This window comes from Gossypium raimondii, chromosome 13, assembly GCF_025698545.1.
Source record: "Gossypium raimondii isolate GPD5lz chromosome 13, ASM2569854v1, whole genome shotgun sequence".
Lineage (NCBI taxonomy): Eukaryota > Viridiplantae > Streptophyta > Magnoliopsida > Malvales > Malvaceae > Gossypium > Gossypium raimondii.
Genome location: NC_068577.1, coordinates 55,809,370 through 55,831,540, shown reverse-complemented (window position 1 = coordinate 55,831,540; position 22,171 = coordinate 55,809,370). Strand labels below are relative to the sequence as shown.

The 22,171-nt window shown below is 32.1% G+C and overlaps 1 protein-coding gene across 1 annotated transcript; it reads left to right on the top strand.

Moving 5' to 3' along the window:
• The first annotated feature begins 775 nt into the window (after positions 1 to 775).
• On the top strand, positions 776 to 7,885 carry LOC105782791 (probable sucrose-phosphate synthase 1). Its single transcript, XM_012607784.2, has 13 exons — positions 776 to 1,221; positions 1,314 to 1,403; positions 2,520 to 2,761; positions 3,015 to 3,078; positions 3,176 to 3,874; positions 4,106 to 4,222; positions 4,350 to 4,481; positions 4,596 to 4,772; positions 5,234 to 5,287; positions 5,368 to 5,430; positions 5,543 to 6,481; positions 6,620 to 6,747; positions 7,302 to 7,885. The coding sequence occupies exons 1-13, from the start codon at positions 1,039 to 1,041 to the stop codon at positions 7,573 to 7,575; spliced, it is 3,162 nt and encodes a 1,053-aa protein (XP_012463238.1). The 5' UTR covers positions 776 to 1,038; the 3' UTR covers positions 7,576 to 7,885.
• Positions 7,886 to 22,171: the final 14,286 nt, after the last annotated feature.

Here is a 22,171-nt window from a genome sequence, read left to right as displayed (position 1 = left end):
TATGGTTATCTATTTTTTTTATATAGAACCTTGTAATATATAATATATGATATGATGAGACTCGAATATAATTTTATTGATTTAAAAAATAATAATTATGAATTGAATTAATTTTAAGTTTATAATATAAATTAAACTCCATGTGATGGCCTGATGGTCAAGAGTATTCATAGCTTTAAATGTGATTTGGATTTGAGTTGTTCTAATCGCGTTGGTTGTTCGGGTTTTATCCTGTTATTGTAATTGTAATTAAAAAAGAAAAAGTGAATGTTTGCATTTGAAGTTTTCAACCTTTTAATTGAACTATTTGGTAATGATTTTTTTCACTTCCTTTTTAAAAAGTGTGGTCTCTTTTATTTACTTTTAAAAATTTTGGGTAAAGTTAGAAAAGGAAAAATTTGTCATAAATGCTATAAAAATCCATCCCTAAAACAACATTTTCTTTTTTTTTTTTTTAACCTATAATAATATTATTTAATATATTTTAACCCAGTGAGATTTAAAATTATTAAATACTTCATTTTTAAATTTTTTCATAATTAGGGGTCGAGGGGTTCGGTCCTCTAAAATGTAAAATTTTACTTTAATTCTCTAAAATAATAATAATTTAATTTAATTTTTTGACTTCATTTAATAAAATATTATTTAGTAAAAGTAAATTACAATTATTAGGGATTTTTTGTTCTTATGAAAATCTCTATATACAAAATTGACAACAATATATATATATTTATATAATCAAATTAAAATTTCATTATATGACAAAGACTGCGTTTAAACCGTAAAAAAGAAAGAAAAAACTTAATATTCCTTTGCTCCTAGTCCTAGATTCACTCTGGAGATTGTGCATAGCCATTACTATTTCAGCTTTTTTTGCAACAGTGTTCTTATCGTGTAAGCAAGAAACAAATTCCATTAACTAATCCATCATCATCTTCAATTTCCTGTAACACACACAAACACAAAAAGAAATACCCATCACCTTGTTTCAGCTTCTCTTTCATTCAATCTATCACTGTTCTTCTTCCCTTCAAGGAAATGGCGGGTAATGATTGGATAAATAGTTACTTGGAGGCGATTTTGGATGTGGGTCCTAACTTAGACGATGCTAAATCGTCGTTGTTGCTCCGGGAACGAGGTAGGTTCAGCCCCACCCGTTATTTCGTGGAGGAGGTCATTACTGGGTTCGATGAAACTGATCTACATCGTTCTTGGGTTAAGGTGCTCTTTGATTTGTTATGTTTGGTGGATTGTGTTATGTTTTTTTTTACACTATGGGTTTTAGCTGAATTTTTTTAAAATGGTTGCTATAGGCTCAAGCAACGAGGAGTCCTCAAGAGAGAAACACTAGATTGGAGAATATGTGTTGGAGGATTTGGAATTTGGCTCGGCAGAAGAAGCAGGTTCTTTGGTTTCTTTCTTTCTTTTTGGATGGCCTTTTGTTTTTATTCACCATGTTTGGATTGTGATTTAAGATGTTCAAATGTGGAGTGATCACGGTTTGTGGCTGGAATGGAATGTGAAGCATAATATGATCGGGAGTTTTTTTTTGTTTATATATATTTATTTTTGATATTTTGGGTTGAATTGGTCTACTTATAAAGTTAGTGAAAAATGTGAGATAAAAATGGTGAGTCTAGCTGATTTGTTGAAGGGGTTGATGCCTTGATGGAATGTTATTTAATGGGTTTATATAGGTTTTTTCAATTCTCTAACAATTGATACTCAGTAAATATAACCTTGTTAAGAAGATTTTGTTTGCATCATTTGTTTGTTTGCCTTTTGCTTCCACAAGCGAAAGGCAAAAAAAGTGAGTTTGCACGAAAAAATAGTAATGTTTTAAGTAATTCGTATGATTTGTAAAGCCACAAGGAAACAGAGCCTTTTTTTTATCTAGCTTTACTGTGGTTGAATTAGCAGGCTTAAGCTGGTGTTTTGGCAACCTAAGCTTAATCCTTCCTCAATGCTTAATCGCTAAACATAAATGGCTTTTTCTTTGAATTCAACTTAACACGTTGCGGAGAAAACAAAATGCTAATTTAATTCAAATTAACACGTTTCGGAGAAAACAAAATGCTAATTTAATTCAACTTAACATGTTTTGGAGAAAACAAAATGCTAATTTCATTCAACTTAACACGTTTCGGAGAAAACAAAAAGCACTTTGGCTTTATCCATAAAATAACTTTTCAGTGTTCTTCATGTGCAGTGTTGATATGCTGTCTAATTTGTTTTTCTTTCTTCAAAATTAAGTTGCTATCTGAGTTGGAGTTGTTTTGACTTTTTTAACAAAATGAGAGTTTCCTGTCCATTGCTTAACTAATGAAGAAATTTTTTACGGGACTTCGTTTGCCTTCAGAGTTAAATGTATAATTTTTCCCTTCACAGGGTTGTGGTTGACATGATTAATAATAATTGGTAAACTTGAAAATTTGATTTTTCACCATCTTAATATGGTAAAAGATTTTTTGGTCTTTGTGATTAAGTGCTAAGCTTTTTTATATTTCTTTCTTTTGTAGCTTGAGTCTCAGTTGGCTCAAAGAAAGGCTAAACGCCGTCTTGAACGTGAAAGAGGCCGCAGAGAAGCAACTGCTGATATGTCTGAAGACTTATCTGAAGGGGAGAAAGGAGATATTGTTAGTGATGTATCGGCTCACGGAGAGACCCACAAAGGCAGATTGCCTAGAATCAATTCTGTTGATGCAATGGAGACTTGGGCTAGTCAACAGAAGGGGAAAAAGCTATACATTGTACTAATAAGGCATGAACTGAACTCTAGTGGTTTAGTTTTTTAACGTGGATGTAACTTTGTGTTCCAATATTTCTAGCATTTTGATAACTTTAGTTTTTTAACATAAATTCCGGTATAATTTAGCATAAAATCAACCAATTAGTTTCTGAAAGGAAATCTAGTAAAGGAAGGGAGGCGGGGGTGGGGTGGGGGGGAACCCAATTTTGACAGTTCATACAGTCTTGATGATATTCAATGTTCTTAACTACTAGTTTCCATGCAGCCTTCATGGTCTAATTCGAGGTGAAAATATGGAGCTTGGTCGGGATTCTGATACCGGTGGTCAGGTAATTAGGTTGTCGAAACTTTTCTCTCTAATTCCGGTCATAGAAAACTCATCCTATCGCATATGCTGATAAGTGATGAAACTTTTGTTGTCTATAGGTTAAGTATGTTGTGGAACTTGCAAGGGCATTGGGTTCAATGCCAGGAGTTTATCGGGTTGATTTGCTTACTAGGCAAGTTGCGTCACCAGATGTAGATTGGAGCTATGGTGAACCCACAGAGATGCTGACACCAAGAAATTCAGAAGATTTCATGGATGAGATGGGAGAGAGCAGCGGTGCGTATATTGTACGAATACCATTTGGTCCAAAGGATAAATATATTCCCAAAGAACTTCTGTGGCCTCACATCCCTGAATTTGTTGATGGTGCACTTAGCCACATAATACAGATGTCTCATGTTCTCGGTGAGCAAATTGGTAGCGGGAAACCAGTCTGGCCTGTTGCCATCCATGGACATTACGCTGATGCAGGCGACTCTGCTGCTCTTCTATCTGGTGCTTTAAATGTACCAATGCTTTTTACTGGCCACTCACTTGGACGAGATAAGTTGGAACAACTTTTAAAGCAGGGCCGCTTATCAAAGGATGAAATAAATACAACATACAAAATTATGCGTCGAATAGAGGCTGAAGAATTATCTCTTGATGCCTCTGAAATAGTCATAACCAGTACTAGACAGGAAATAGATGAACAATGGCGTTTATATGATGGTTTTGATCCAGTCCTGGAACGTAAACTGCGTGCAAGGATCAGACGTAATGTCAGCTGCTATGGAAGGTTCATGCCTCGCATGGTTGTAAGTTCCAAAACATTAAACTTTGCAAGGTGGTTTCTTAAATGTCAAAGAGTGCTGTTCAGCTTTGAGCTTGGCTTATGGACAGTATTGCATGTGTAGTATGTTACTTCTTTGAGCTTGGCTGGGCCAGGCACATTGTTTGATGCTTGCTTCACTCTGATAAACATGCAAACATGATTTTTCTCTTGCTAGTTCAGGGGATGTTGATTATGTATCTGTCTTTTTGTTCAGATAATTCCTCCTGGAATGGAATTCCATCATATTGTTCCACAAGATGGTGATATGGATGGTGAGGTAGAAGGAAATGAAGAATATCCATCTTCCCCTGATCCGCCTATCTGGTCCGAGGTTCTAATAATTCCTTATACATTTATTACGAAGTGCTTTGTTTTAATGTGCCCAAACCCAAAGATAATACTACTATATCTCTTGCTACCGTCAAATTGAAACTAGTTTTGAACTTGGTATTTTGTAGATAATGCGCTTCTTCAGCAATCCTCGGAAGCCTATGATACTTGCCCTTGCTAGACCAGATCCCAAAAAGAACATCACTACGTTGGTCAAAGCTTTCGGTGAATGTCGTCCACTACGGGAGCTTGCAAACCTTGTATGTTTGAATAACTAATGAGCCTTCCTCTTACTGCCAGTTTTGGGAAAGCTGAAGCACTTTTATTGCTGCTTTCATTTAATTCTACATTTTTCTTTCTTTGGTGCTCTATAGACTCTAATCATGGGAAACCGAGATGGAATTGATGAAATGTCAAGCACAAATGCTTCTGTTCTTCTCTCAGTGCTTAAGCTTATTGACAAATATGATCTTTACGGACAAGTGGCATATCCTAAACACCATAAACAGTTTGAGGTTCCTGATATCTACCGACTAGCAGCAAAGACAAAGGTAATATTTTATTTCTTCCTTTAGTGTATTTTCAACTCGTAGATGGCTTGATATTCTGGGCTACTTCCATTGCAGTGTGCATGCTTTGAACTTACCTTTTCTGTTTGGTCTCTTGTTACAAAACTCTTATCCGGTTCCCAGTGCCAAATTGTTGTAATAACTGCATTCTACTTCTATTATCTTATTTGTGAAAGGACTATGTCATTGCAGTTGTTATCCATGCCAATTTATATATATTATTTAGAGAATTTATATTTAGATTGTGGAATTTCTGTCTTTTGTTGAGAAGGGATGTGACTTGGATTGTTTTGTTATTCGATCACTGAGACACTTGGTTTGGGTATCTTAGTATTCTTGTTGATTCTTTGGCCTCAATATCTTATAAAGTTGTTATGAGCTCTCATAACTCTCTCTGTATAGTATTTGCCTACCTCTTTTTCTTATCCAATCTTCTTGTGCAGGGTGTTTTCATCAATCCAGCTTTTATCGAACCGTTTGGGCTTACTTTGATCGAGGTGTTCTGCAAAATAAGTTATAAATAGTGTTTATTTCATCTTATTTCCGAACCATATATGACTTTGCTCTTTTGTTGCAGGCTGCAGCTCATGGTTTGCCTATTGTTGCCACCAAAAATGGAGGTCCTGTTGACATACATCGGGTATGACTCATCAAATATTTTGTTTTTTACTTGACATCAGAGAATCACAAGCATTTGCAAGAATCCGAAGTTTGAATCACAGCGGTGATAATCAATACGACATGTTTCGCAGGTGCTTGACAATGGTCTTCTTGTGGATCCTCATGACCAGCAGTCTATTGCTGGTGCTCTTCTGAAGCTTGTTGCAGACAAGCATCTCTGGGCAAGATGCCGTCAAAATGGTTTGAAGAACATTCACCTATTTTCATGGCCAGAGCACTGTAAAACTTACTTATCTCGAATTGCCAGTTGCAAAACAAGGCATCCACAGTGGCAAAGGAGTGATGATGGAGGTGAAAGTTCAGAAACAGATTCACCGAGTGATTCATTGAGAGATATACATGATATTTCTTTGAACCTAAAGTTTTCAATGGATGGAGATAGGAGTGGAGCTAGTGGAAATGATAATTCTTTAGATTCCGAAGGGAATGACCGAAATAGTAAGTTGGAGAATGCCGTTTTATCATGGTCAAAAGGTGTTTTAAAAGATCAAAGGAAAGCTGGATCCGGAGACAGAATTGACCATGGTTCCAGCACAGGTAAGTTTCCAGCATTAAGGAGGAGGAAACATATTTTTGTCATTGCTGTGGACTCCGACTCCAATGAAGACCTTCTTGATGCTATCAGAAAGGTTTTTGAGGCTGTCGAAAAAGAAAGGATTGAAGGCTCTATAGGTTTTATATTGTCAACATACATGACCATATCTGAGATACAGTCTTTTCTAGTCTCTGGAGGCTTGAATGCTAATGATTTTGATGCTTTCATCTGCAATAGCGGTAGTGATCTCTTCTATTCAACTATTAACCCTGAAGATGGTCCCTTTGTAATTGACTTCTATTATCACTCACACATCGAGCACCGTTGGGGTGGGGAAGGGTTGAGAAAGACTTTGGTCCGTTGGGCTGGATCGGTTACTGATAAGATGGAAGGGAATGAGGAGCATATTGTCACTGTAGCTGAACACCTTTCGACCAATTACTGCTACACTTTTGAAGTGAAAAATGCAGGAAGGGTAAGTTTTCTTTCATTAAGGATGAATTCGACTTTACATTTCTAACTTGTCTAGCATGTGATCATATGTTCACATATGTTTATGATTTTCTTTATGATATCATGGGAAACATCTATTTTATGTTTATGTTCTTCTCAGGTTCCCCCTGTTAAAGAGCTCCGAAAGTCGCTGAGAATTCAAGCTCTCCGTTGTAATGTTATTTATTGTCGAAATGGAACCAGGATAAATGTTATTCCAGTTTTGGCATCTCGTTCTCAAGCCCTCAGGTAGAGTTTTTATGTTTCTTTTATTAATGCTGCTGGGTTTGATCCCTGGTTACCGGAACTAAGAGTCCGAAACTCTACCAACGGACCATGTTGCTTGAATATCCATGTTTGACACACGTGTCCAAAACATATTCAGATATGGGTAGGGGATATGACCCTCAAAGACTCTCCAAATACATAGAAAAAATTGAACAACCCATGAAGGCCATTTATCCATGCCTGACACTCTCAGTCACAACCGAGTCTGAGTTTGTTTCGATCAATATTTTCTCAATGTGTAGTCAACAAAGCAATGCAATTTTCTCTTTTTCTTTCTCCGTCCCTTTTCTTCATGGGGAAATTTTTCGGGTTTTATTGAGTCAACAAAAACAGCTTTGAAATGTTAATGCTTGAACTTCTTTCTCGTCTCCGATCTTCCTCAGGCCGTCAGTTGCTTTTTATCTTTAAATGGTTGTTTTCATGTTTGCTCATTGGGATTTTTTCTTTTGATTGTTCTTAAACTTATCCTATTTAACTCTGTATCAATCCAATGACACCCCAAACACACATTTCAGGTATTTATACGTTCGGTGGGGCATCGACCTGTCGAAAATGGTGGTTTTTGTTGGAGATTCTGGGGACACTGATTATGAAGGTTTGCTTGGTGGGGTGCATAAAAGCATAATATTGAAAGGAATTTGCTGCAACACAAGCAATCAACTGCTCGCCAACAGAAATTATCCGCTCTCTGATGTCATGCCCGTCGACAGTCCCAACATTCTTCAGACATCCCAAGATTGCACGAGCACAGACGTTCGAGAATCCTTGGAGAATTTACTCAAAAGCTAAGAAACATTAAGGCCAGGCCTCCATTCAAGATTCTCAGCAAACTCTGGTCACCTACCGTACTTTCTCCAGCACCTGCTCGGGACTAGTAAAACATACCTTTAAGCCATGGACTTCACAGGGCTGATAGCTTTTCCTTTTTCTTTATTACCCTGAAACATAAAAATAAAAAATAAAAAAAATCTAAATATATATCCCTGATATTTGTACATTCCTTAAAAAATGTCCTTTTTCTGTTTGGTTTTGCAGCAAATAAAGTTTGAATACCAGCTGTTGAACTTGAATTTATATATGGCTGTTGTATCATTAAAAATGTTTGGAATTGGACTACCTTCAAGCCTGCATTTGGCTTTGTTCTTATCATAATAGTCCAATACCAATGTGGATATTATTTAGTCCCTGGACTCTTCAAATCGGTCAATTTTAATCCCTATGCTTTTTAAATTTTAAAATTTTAGCCCTAACCCAAACAGTAGCAGTTAAATATGTTTGGTTAAATCCAATACTAATTTTGTACTATGTGTTCAGATGTAGATTTGGTCTATATTTTCCAATTGGACCATTCTAGGATCTTATACTTTTAAAAATTTGAAATTTTAGTCTCTGTGCAAATGATGGCAGCTAATCTGTTAATTGTAATTTTAGTAAGTGATAAGTGAAAATAACAAAATAGTCAAATTAAAGTGAAGAGATAAAATGATAAATTTCCAGTTTTCATCCCTTTACTATAATCAAATTTAGGATTTAATCTTTATATTTTAATTTTTAATTTAACATAATAATTTGGATCTCTACTTTTTAAAATGACATTAGTTAATTCAAATAGTCATTATCCTCCAATATTTCGATTAAAATGCAGACATAAATTGTTCTTAAAAACTCTTTTCTAATACAAAACTCTATCTCGATATGACAAGTCAAGTTATATAACAATGGTCAAATTGTAATTTTGATCCCTCTCTATACTTTAACTTTTATATAATTTAATACATAACTTTTATAATTTAAGACCTTCCTTACATCATACACGTCCATCTCTCTCTCTCTACATTATAACATAATGGTTAAATTTCAATTCTTATCCCTCTATTTTTAAAAGATTATATAACAATGGTCAAATTTTAGTTTTTGATCCTTATATTATGCTCAAATTTGAGATTTAATCTCTATACTTCAATTTTTACATAATTTGATGCACTAACTTTTACAATGTTATTAGTTAGCCTAAATGTTTTATTCTAATTAAAATGCTTATGTGAATTTTAATAATTTTTACCATTGTTAAAGTTCTTTGTTAAATTTAGGTCCATTACAAATATCATTTTTTTGTCACATGGATACCAAGCGAGTTTTTTCTTTTTAAATTCCACATGTCAATCAGTGAATTTAATAGAAGAAATTTCACAAGAACAACTAGACCCAATTTTTAAATTTAGAAAGTAGAGATGTTAAATTCTTGAAAATAAAATTAGATTATTAAATTCCAAATATATAAAAAGTACAATAACTTGGAGCATATTGTAATTTTTAAAATTCTACTTTATAATTTAACTAAAAAAAAATCCCGGTGTGAAACTTAAGAAAATTATACTAATATATGTAAAATTCAAATAGAATCGAATCGAAAAATAAATTCATAAATATTTTGGTGTTCTTTGACATTTTTTTTTACTTTAAATGGTCGACACAATGTTGACTGGGCAAGTGGAGACTGCAACTTAGTGAGGTGGTCCAATTGATAGGTCGATTTTGGATAGTTTACTGTCGGCCAATTACTTTTTAGTTTTTAATCATGCATTGTTAATTTCTCAAAGTCATACATTCAAATTTGTTGAGCTAAAATTCTAAAAGAAAAAAAAAATTGTTGAGCTAAAAATTCTAAATATAAAATGACATAAAACATGATGCAAATCTAAAAATATATTATAATAAGAAAAAGCTAGAAATCTTATTTTACGCGTATGTGTGTGAAAATTACAAATTTAGTGTAAGAGTGTTCAAATAGTTAACTGAACCGAACTAGTATTAATTGAATTAATCGAACTTTTTAATCCTTTAACCGTTAACCAAATCGATTTTTTTTCAAAAAAATTAACTGAACCGAAATTTTTATGTTTTTTTATTTTTTTGGTTAAAACAAGTATAAACTATATCACAATAAATAAATTGATAATGTTCATTTGATAGAATTATCGGAATTAAAACATCATATAAATTGTAATATTAATTATTAAGTTCGGTTAATTACCCAATTTTGAACTGAATTAACCGATAACCGACCTCCGACCGAATTAGATCGGTTAACCGACCGATTAATCGAATTAGATCTGTTCGGCCGGTTAATTTGGTTTTAACTGAAAGTTGAATATCCCTCATTTAAAGTACAAATGTATGTTTAAAAATAACATACAATAAATGCTGAAATGTATGATTTGAAATTACCTAATAATAATAACATATGAAATATGTACATTATTAAAATGACAAAATTAGATTAATTTTTTTTTATCATCATCAATCTTGAGTCGGTATCAAGTTAACTTTTGACACCAAATTAATCAAATACAATATTAAGAAATACAACTTACGGAGGTAAATTAAAAGTTTTATTAATGCAATTGGCGTGAGTTCAAATTTTACTATATACTTAGTTTTATTAGTTTTTTTTAAAATGAAAAGATTAAAATACCCTCAAATAATATTACTTATTTTAATTACGAAAGGACATTCTCGTAATTTCTTAACTAAGTTGGTATTTGGTTGGCTCGTGCCACTAACTCAGTCAGGAGTTTTAAAATTTTAACGGTCAAATTACTTTTCTATTTAAAAAAGCAAAATGGCTAAGTTTTAAAGATTGGATGCCAAAGTGATAAAAAAATAATTAGGATCAGAGTGATAAAAAAGAGTAAACATTATAGACTAAATTTATTATTATACCACATGAAACCCCGTGGTTAATTTATTATTTAATTAATTAACACAAATATTTAATATATGAGGGAAAAAACAAAAAAAACACAAAGCATAATACCAATTAAGAGTTTTACTTAATAAAGGTCTAAAATTATATTTTCTTTCGATACGATCCTCAAACATCTTTTATTCCCGATAGTATAAATTTGTATTTGAGATAACGAGTAAATTAAGAAATCTTAAATAATAATTCAAATAGAGTTAATTGTACTAGATGACCTTTATTTTAAATCAGTCCCTAAACCCTAAAATGTTCTAATTGCATCCCTAAACTATCAATATTATATCAATCAAGTCCTTTCATTATTGGAACCATTAACTTAACCATAAAACGACACGTAAAATCGAACGTGACATATTTAAAATGAAAATTTAAAAAGAGTAAAATATTGTGGGATAATTTTAAAATTAAAACTAAAAATAAAGTAAAAACAAAAAGAGAGAGAGAGAGAACGATAGTTTCTTTAAAATCTTTGAAAATTTCAAAATCAAGATTTTTATAATATTCATTTTCTTAAAATTATGTTTTATAACATTTTAGCAATAGAAGGACATTATTGATATGACATTGATAGTTTAAGGATGTAATTAGAATGCTCTAAAATTTGAGGACTAAGTTAGAATGAAAGTCATAATTTTAAGATGTTTCGAATATGAAAATAAAATGAAAACCCTTTTAATCAAGCAAATAAATCAACCAACAAATTGACCAAATTTAACGTAAAATTAAATTAAGCAAACTCCATACTCAATAAAACTTGGAAGTTAAAACTTTAAAACAGGGAAACCTCTTTCTTGCGGGTTAAACCAAGCCATCTATTGCCTAAACTTCAATTTCTTAATTTTAAGTCTCTCTTTTTTATTTCGAAAAAAAAAGTCTTGCTTTTTTAATTCCTTAATTTTTTAGATTAACATGTTTATTCTTTGCTTAAGAAAAAATATGAGAAATTTTAAGGTTAAATTATGGTTTTGACCCAAAATCAATGGTAGTATTTTAATAAGAATATTTAAAGGTGTTGATTATTTGAATTGATTCATGGCATTATAAAAGTAGAGGTATCAAATCATGTCAAATCAGAATATAAAGATTGATTCTCGATTTTAAGCAAAGTGGAAGGATTAAAACAATAATTTCATTCTTAATTTTTGTCTTTTGCATTGACCAAAGTTCTTTCTTGATTATTTTTAATTGAGTTTATGTTTGATTAATTCATAATATTAACTTAATCAAACATTTTCAACATAAATGTTTTAAAGTGATTATGATAGGATAAAATATACAAAACTTATCATGAATGCATAAATTATGTATGGATGGCTATTGGTGAAATATCTACAAAATTTTATAAAACCCAAATCCCCAAATTGTTTTGAAAATTGAATTCGTTTTATAATTATTATATTCGAATATGATTTTGTTAAAATTACAATTGGGTTAATTAAAAAATTAAAATAAAAAAGGTAGATAATGGGTCGTAGTATAGTAGATTCAAATAATACATTCGAATATTGTTGATTGGGTTTTAGTTGGATTTGTATGAATATTGTTGTCAATGTAGGAGGACGTGGGTTCGAGTGTGTTGAAGCGTATTATCTTTCTATTTATGGGTAGGGGTGGGGCTATGAGTAGTTCTAAACATTGTGTCAGAAAAGAGCAGATATGATCAGACCCTATAATGAGATTGTTCAACCAATATATGTAAAAAATCAAAATGATACTATCTATTTTCCTTCCTAAAAGGCTAAATGCTTTTCAAAATGATCTTATAAAGACCAGACCTTTATAAAAGTGCTTAAATGAAGGTTTTTCACACACTTTATCCCAGTTTGTAGTGAAAATTAGGTGAATACTGACATGTTTAGAATATAATATATGATTGATAAATTAGATATTACTAGAAAAGAAAAGAAAAAAACATAACTTAAAACCTGGTATACGACATTTGAAAAGCTCTTATTTGAGCACTTTTGAAAAAAGTTTGGCCCTTATTTAACCATTTTGAAAAGTTTAATCCTTATACGAACAACCCTTAAAATGTTAAATCCTAATTTGAGCATTTAGCCTTTCTAAAACGATTAGGCATAATAAAAAACAGTTACCTAGTTTTTTACATAATGTATGGGAGGGATGAAGTTACATGAGTGTGAATCTAAGGCTGACAATAGAATATAATAGTTGAATTTATCAATATAATTGATGTAAAGCAACTGCACTAACACCAACTTATGAACGTAGGAGAAGAGAAGGGGCAGGCAGGGCCATGTGCCCCACCCGGAAATAGAAAATTTTCTATATAGACTTTTAACTTTTAAAAAAATCATTAGTATAGTAATAAAATTATATTTTGACCCCTCAATTCTTTATACATTTCTACCCTTAAAATAATTTTTTGATTTCACCCTGCAAGAATAAATTCTTCAAATAGGTATCAACCATGTAACCATGCGCATAATCAACTTAGCAGTTCTATTAACTGTTTGATTAGTTTCTCTATAAATATGAACAATACGAACACTGATAATTGCATAAATCACATACGTCGTGAACCAACAAAAAAGAGATATAAAAACGCCATGCTATCATTTGCCAAATTCATAATTTCACTATTATCACAATAAAACTACTTTAATTTTACATTATCGTAAACCACTTCCTTTATAATCTATATATATATAAGTTCCGCAAGGAAAGTGGCAAGTTTCTTTTACGAGTCAAAGCAAGAAATTAGTTTATAAGTATAGCTTTGCATATTTAGGAAGGATATTTTCCTTCTAAAGAAGATGCATAAAATTCTGAATTGCTATAAATTCTTATTTTCACACACAAATATAAGAAATTATTTTATTCCTTTTCAATAAGTTAATAAAATTAACAAAATAAAAGAGCACAAAAACTTTCCTTCTTTTAAGTGATATACTATTAATGATAAATTTTAGTTTCATAGGTTGAAATATTTTCACCTTTTTCACGTAATTTAGAAAAATATATGTTTTGATTGGGTCTTGGCTTGATTGGTATAAGTATTGTTGTCAAGGTAAGAGGACGTGGGTTCGAGTGCGCTGAAGCACATTGTCTTTGTCTCTTATTTATGGGTTAGAGATGAATTATTGGTATCTATAATTTCAAAATTTTCATTCCCTTAATTTTTTTTATCAATTCAATTAAATCCACATTTAATTTTAATTTTAATTTTAAAAAAAATAAATTATATATATATTTATCCACATAATCAGTATCGTAATCTAATATATGTATAATTATATGTTTGCTATATAAAAATTCTAAAAATTACGTCTACAATTACTTAAAAGGTATTCCTTTCAATTAAGACATGAGGTGTCATTTGAACCCCAAGAAAGGTGCCATGCCTTTTTATTTAGGATTAATGTTTTAAAAGGTCCTTGAACGTTTTCGAAAAAATTAATTAAGTCCTTGTGATCTTTTTGCATCCAATTGAGACCCTGAATTAAAAAAAGAAAAAGAAGACTAAATAAGCCATTTGACTAACATTGACCGTTACAATACTAATGTGGTCATTAATAGTGCTAACATGGCAATGCCATGTCAGCAAAAAATAAAAATAAAAATAAAAGATAAAAATTCAAAATTAAAAGGAATGTTTAATTTTTATTGAAACGAACCTAGAAAACCATTGTTTAGGTTCATTCATTTCAAAGCTTTTAAAAATTATTCTTGAAAATATTTTTATAAATTAGTAAAACATTATTAAAATTTATAAAAAATTTTAAAAAATTTTAAAAAATTAAAAATTAAAACCATTTAAAAGTTAAGTTCAAAATGTCAATTTGGCCAAATTCATTTAAGATGATTTTTAAAATTATATAAAGTTTAAAAATATTGAAAATTAATTTTCTTTAAAAATTGATATGTGTATTGGTGTTTTAATTTTATTGGTACCTTTTAGTATGTATAAAAATAAAAAATATTTTAATTTCATTAATCGTACCTTTAAATTTCTTTTTAATGTATGGATAATCCAATTAAAAAGTGTATCAATTATTTTATTACATGTGTATCCTAAAAGATGTATCAATTATTTTATAGTCTAACATTTTTAAATAATTGGATATATTCATACGTTAAAAAAACTTTACACATATGATTAATAAAATTAAAATTATTTTTATTTATTTATTTTATTTTTATACATCCTAAAAGGTACCAATAGAATTAAAACATTGATACACATATCAATTTTTTAAATAAAATAATTTTAATATATTTAAAATTGATATAATTTAGAAAAATCATCTTGAATGAATGTGAACATAACATTGTCCAGGTTCACATTGAATCTGGACAACCATATGTCTAGATTTATTACGGACTTAGCTTTTAAATCATTTTTATTTTTATTTTTGAACTTTATTTAATATTTTTATAAATTTTAATAACGTTTTACAAATTTATAATTTTTAAAAATTAAATTTTTAAAAGAAATTAAGCTTTGAAATGAAGTCCAAGTTCATTTCGATAAAAATAAATATTTCTTTAAATTTTTTATTTTTTAAAAATATTTTTTTTATTTTTTACTGACGTGGCAGTACCATGTCAGCAACTGTTGGTGACATGGAGCGCCACATTAACATCATTAATGATCATATTAGCGCTGTAACGATCAGCGTTAGTCAAAGAGTCTATTTGCTAGTTTTGTTAGTTTAGAGGCTCAATTGGGTACAAAAAGATTGCAAGTGTTTAATTGATTTTTTGATAACAATTTGAGTTTTATTTACTAAATAGCAGTCATGATTCCATATAATAAGTATTGTTTATTTTTCAAAAACTATTTGATAATTTTTTACATTAATCTATATTATTATTAAATTATTGATTGGACTGATGTTATGGGTTAATCCAACAATAACTTAATTAAAATATTTATTTAAAAATAAGAAATATTATTATAAAATTATTTTTTAATATTTTTATTCAAAATCTATAAAAATCATTTAAATCCAAAAAAAAAACTTGAAATACCTACGTAGTGAGATTTGAAACTAGTACACTAAGGTCCTCAAAATTCTAGCATGGAGTGTTGTATATTTTGATAGTTCGTTCTACATATAATTTATACAATTTAAGGACATTAAAGCATATTTTGTTACTTAATATACTTCTATAATTTCAAATTTTATTTAAGTGTTTTTTTAAGCATTTTTCAACCGGTTTCTGAGCATAAGATCGATACCTCTAGGGTATAGTATCGATCCTCCCTCAAGTCAATAATCACATGCTTATTTAGAGGGGTAAGGGCTTAATCCCCCTACTTAACGAGTAGTTTTTCTACGTTGCTATAAAATACAGTTTTTGTATGTTCAACGATTTCATCCTTAACGAGTCTAAATGGTTATAAATAAATTCCGTAGTATAAATATACTTCAAAATCACTCTAAGAAGCAAGAGATACATATCCTATAGAGAGATATTTCTTACTTAAATTCACCTCTGTAAAAAGTACATGTTCCTAATTGAACCTTAAAAGTTAGAGGTTACCAGTTGATCCTTGAAAGTCAGAATGGTTCTATCTTAATCATCGTAAAAGATTGTCAGAGAGATTTCTATCTTAGTCTTAAAAAACCGGGAGTTGTAAAAATTATACATTTCTTAGTCCTTGACAATTGACGTTGAACCTTTATAAATCGGTTGTTTTCTACCCTTTCAACCTTAGAAAAAAATTGAAGTGTCAATTCACCTCTCTTGATTAAATCCAATCTACCGAGACTTTTTAATTTTGTTATCGAATAATTAAAATCAATATTAAATAGTAAAATTTAATTAAAAATCAAAATTAATGACAAAAATTAATCATATAAAAATTGTAGGTCAAATTTAATCATATTCTCAAAATACAATATCAATTTCGATATTCACTAAATTTACATTTTAATCCTTTATTTAGTATAAGAAATTCTGATATCAATAAATCCTAAAAAGTTACTACTCAAATCAAATTAATGCTTGAAAGGGCACACGGATCAAAGGAAAAAAATATTTATTTAATGTTCAAAAGATGAAAAATTCTCACTTAAAAACTATTTGTTTTCAAGTCTAGCGAAAGCCCAAATCTTCTCCAAATTTGATCTAAAAGCAGGTTTTTGGCAACTTGGAATAAGCCCGTAAGATGTGCCCAAAACAGGTTCAGATTCCAAATAAGCATTTTCAATGGAAAGTCATGCCGTTTGGTTTGAAAACTGCCCCATCACTATTCCAAAAGGCGATGATAAAGATTTTCCAGCCCATCATGGACCAGGCCCTGATTTATATCGATGGTATTCTGCTTTACAGTCCAGATGAAGAAAACCATGTAATGCTTCTTGAAAAGTTTACAAGAATCATTGAAGAAAAGGGAATTATGCTCTCTGCAAGAAAGATGCAGACAAATAAGAAAGACATTGAGTTTCTTGGTATGACTATCAAGAATGGAAAGTATCAACCACTTCCACACATTGCAGAAGAATTGAAAAGATTCCCAGACAGTAACCTCTCTCAGAAACAAGTCCAGCAATTCTTAGGGATTGTTAATTATCTCAGAGACTTTGTCTCCAAGATTGTAAAATTGATAAATCCTCTGAGAAAAATGCTGAAAAAAGATCCACCACCATGGGGTCCAAAACAAACCAAAGCAGTCCAGCAACTAAAAGAGAAAACCACTAATTTACCACCATTGCAGATTCCTTCTGAAGGAAGAAGAATTTTACAGACAGATGCAAGTGACAAATATTGGGGTGCAATACTGTTTAAAGAAGAGGATGGAAAAAGACGTCTTTGTGGATACAAAAGTGGAAGATTCACAGATGCTGAAATCCACTATCACTCCACCTTCAAGGAAATTTTAGCAGTCAAGTATGGAATTTCTAAATTCTAATTTCATCTAACAAGCTATCATTTTCTTGTAGAAATGGATATGTCCTCATTCCCAAAGATGCTGAAATTCAAACAAAAAGAAGTTCCTCATCCTCAACTTCTCCGGTGGGCAGAAAATACAAAACTTGAAAGAAATCAGATTCCTGAAAGAAAATGGTAAGATACCACCACCACAACCGGCGGCAAGAAATGGGATTGAGTTATTTCCATCAATCAGGCAACTAGATAAACCGACGCCCTCTGGAACAACTCGATTAAACATTCCTCCACTAGAACCTAACAAGAAGCCTACTATTCATGATTTGTATGCCCAAATCAAAGCTCAAAAGGAGGAAGAGAAGCAAAAGGCAACAGAAGAAAAGAAAAAGAAAGAAAAAGCTCTGGGAAAAAGACCAGTAGAAAAACAAGAAGATGAATAGGAAAGCCCATACTCCTCACCATCTTCATCTCCACCTAGACAGATATCAAAATCTTTGATGATGCAACAAGAAGAACAATCTCAACCCTCAAATCCTTTAACAACGTTCTTAAGGGATTATAGTAGAGAAGTTCTTCCTAAAATATCTGTCCTTCATGAGCCTGAAATACCTTCAAACACTCCAGCAAATTCATCAGAAACAGAATCTGTCTCAGAAGATTTAGAGACATCAGAAAATCATGACTTTTCTGAAGAAGTCTCAGATTCTCCCCCAGAAATTATGGCCACATCCTCTGGTATAAAAGTAGAAGAAGCCTCAGAAGAAGAAATGACAGAGGAACCATCAAATGCAAGAACAACACCCCATGTTTCTACGGGAAAGATGGTTTTCACTCTTGATGACATTCCTATAACCAGATGGCCAGAAAGATTACAAGAATTCCACTCATGGCTTGACACCAGAAAATCAACAGAAGAGAGCCATTATAACATCCTGATAGAATTTGTTTCAAGATTCACAGGAATGTTAAAAGACTGGTGGAATTCCGTTTCTCAAGGTGATCAGTTACAGTTTCTTGTTTTAACAGACTTTTCTCAGGCAATCAGAATTATCCACAGTTTCTTCATTGGAGATCCTGATGATCAGTTAACTTTAAAAAGAAGAGAGTTTTTTAAGCGCAAATGCTGTTCTTATCAGAAGAAGGATCTAACTAAGCATTTATATGCTATGATGAAGTTGTTCTATGCTCTTGGTGCAGATCCAAGCCTAAAACAAGCTGTTATTGCATCTATTCCAGATCCTCTTCAGGTGGCAATAAACCAGAATTTACACAGGCAGAATAAAAATGTTCTCAATCTAACTATGGGACAGATCCAACAAAAAGTTTTTATAGCCCTAGAAGACTTATGTAACAGGAAAAAGGTCTTCAAGGATTATCTTCATAGTGATCGAAGGTTAGAAAAAGCCTGTGATGATTCCCATTTAAAGATTAAATGTGGAAAAGATAAATCATGCTATTGTCCCACAAGAAAGAAGAAACACTTCCGAAAGTTGAAGCAATTTGTTCCAAAACCTTCTAGAAAGAAGTACAAATGGAGACATCTCAGAAAAAAGAAGAAATTCTCCAAAGGAACAAAATCCACTCGATGTTACATCTGCAACAAAAAAGGTCATTATGCAAAATCATGTCCAAACAATAAGAAGAATGCAAAGATGATCCAGCAGATCCAGCAACAAGCAGGAATCAAGATTGCAGAAAATGATGACATTGAGTCTCTATTCTCTATTGATGATGAGCCAAATGAACGATCGATATGTGCAATTCAGGCAATTGAATCCAGCGATTCAGAATCTTCATCCAGTGAAATCTTTATGGCTCAACCACAGTCTCTCGTAAAACTCTGTCTGAGTTGATTTTTTCTTGTTTTTCTTCCTGCGGGATCGTCTGATTTCTTCATCAAGATCTTCAAAAGCATCATTTTGACATCCTTGACAGGAACAATTAATATCCCAGGGACAATGTCCTGTGGGATCTTTAAAAAGATACAAAGGCTTTCCATTGGGCTGAAAGCTTTGTATAAGCGGTGTTTCTGGACCTGAATTTGGTGCTTCAAAAGGTACCGGTTGTAGCATCATTTGTGTGGAGAAAATCAGAGGAGCTGGTAACTACTTTAGATGACTATGATCAAACCTGATCTCACTAGTGCCATCTGCCTTAGTAATTATCTGGCTTTTAGTGGATCTGATTGGCTGATCATGTTGATGGATCTGTTCATAATTTGTCACCCACTTTTCTGGTAGAAGCTTCAAAAGCTCCTGTTTAGGGATTTGCTTTGGGATATGTACACAGTGGGGTTCCTCCCTTGTATTCACTGAAATAAGGAGGGAATCTTCTGATCCTTGGTTTGTCAATTTGAAAGCATGGTCCTGAACTCTATACACTATTTGGTAGTGTAGAGTGGCTGTAACAGCAGATTCGACCATTTCTACGCCAATTATCTGGATCTGAACTTTAAGGGTATCCAGAAGATTGCGATCTTGGAGAGACATCGTAAAATTTGGAAACAAGGTTACCATAGCCATTCCTGAACTTAATGTGGCTTCAACAGTTCCAATGCAAGCATCCTGGTATCTCTTATACCTGGAATCTAGCAAAGCAATTCGAAACTACGGTTTTCAAAGTTCCGTGGTAGTTTAACTAAGTCCGATCGCTCCAAAGTGGATATGTGAATATCCATGTTGGATCCAGTCCTGTGGAAAGTTGGAGGGGATTTCCAAAGTCACAAATTGCTCTTCCTGGCCGCCATAGATAAGATGCTTATCGAATTTAGATGACTGTACATATTCTTTAACATTTTTCCTACTAGTAGTAATAAGAGCTTTAATACTTCTAAGAGGAGAAAAAGAGGGTCTTTGATAAGTAGAATAAGGATTTACAAGAGGCAGGTCCGTAGCTTGGACCTTTTCTTCTTCAGTGAAATACTCTATTTCATATAAAGATGAAATCTTTTTTGCAGAGTGTGATCGTAAAGGAAAACTAGGTAAGGAAACTGGTGCTTTAGAAGTAGATAGTCTGGAACTTGAACTCATGATTGAAAATATCTCTTCCTTTCTAAAACTGGGTTTTCTAATGAAAGAAAGTCTAAGAGTTACTGTATTCTGTACAGAAATACAGGCTCTTTTTGGTTCTGATACCAATAGGGGGCTGATGAGTATGAAGACGGGATATCGCAGGTTAAAGGATCATAACAGTAGGTATGCTATGCCAAAATACAGGCCTTTCCTCACGGCCATTCAACAGTAATCGCTTTTTAGTCATTAATACCTTTAAACTGGACTACTTCTTCAAACTCACCAGATTCTAATAGTATCTTTTTCCCAAGTTTAATTTCTGATGTGCAGGATCCATATGATAATGGCAAGCACAGAGCATACTTTTAAACTCATGAGAGACTTTCTTACATAGATAGACCATTTTCAGTCAGGAAGAGAGGATAAGAGATTTAGAGAGACATGATTTATAAACACACTCGTATTTTTTTTTTCAAACCATTCTGCCTCACAACTGAGAGACTTTCATCCTTATATAGGGAAAGATCATTCCTATGCAGATAAGAAGGAATCTGCTTTTACACCTGTTTTTACATAGACTCATTATTAGACATGACTAAAAGGCAGTGACTCAGTAGTCTAAGTAAAAGGACAACAATAATTTACATAAGGACAAAGCAGATAAGAGGGAATCAAAATCTTTATCATCGCCTTTTGGAATAGTGATGGGGCAGTTTTCAAACCAAACGGCATGACTTTCCATTGAAAATGCTTATTTGGAATACAGAACCCTGTTTTGGGCCTGTCTTCTGGGCTTATTCCAAGTTGCCAAAAACCTGCTTTTAGATCAAATTTGGAGAAGATTTGGGCTTTCGCTAGACTTGAAAACATATAGTTTTTATTCGGTAGAGGAAACTTGTCATCCTGAAGGAAATCATTAAGAGGTTGGTAGTTTATTACCAATCTTAATTTCCCTCGTGTTTGCTCAGATCTCTTGTTAACATAAAATGCTTCACATGCCCATTGAGAATCTGATGCTTCAATCAAGTCTTCTTGCTGCAACTGTTGACATTCTTGTTCAGCAAGTTTTTGATGTTCTGGATTCATTCCTACATGACTGCCTTTTGTAGGATTGATATCTTCATTCTTCTTGAAAGGCAATTTGATAAAAAACTCAGAGTTTTGCCATAACGGATGATTGCATTTCTGAAGAAACTCTGAATGAGATTCTGCACATGCCTTTTGTTTTAATTCTTCAACAATCTCTTGAATTTTTTCAGCACAGATCAAGAATAACCGAGGAATAGGTACATATGGCTTGAACATCTGTTTGTACCTTATTCCATCAGGTAAAATTCTTAATTGTTTGGCTTTGGTGTAAAGATCAAAGCCAACAATCATTTATTATTCCCAAATGGAAAAACGTCACCATTAATGCAATATTTATGATTACCTACCAGCAACTGTTTTCCCTTCACATTGGTTTTTTTTTTTCTAATATCCACACACTTTGCTTTTGCTTTTACATGCAAATAAAATACACCTCACACTTCTTTCACCCACAATATGGCCGAAGCTTTGAGAAACAAAAAACAAAAACAAAAAATGGCGATTTTTAAATCTTAGAGGGGGCTAAAATGACCGTCAAACAATTTAAAATTTTGCAATTTTAAAAGGTTTAAAAGAATAATTTCCCATTTGTTGCCGGGAGGCCCCTACGCCCCTCATGTTGCCCTTGGTCATAATAAATAAATAGAAAATTATTTGACAA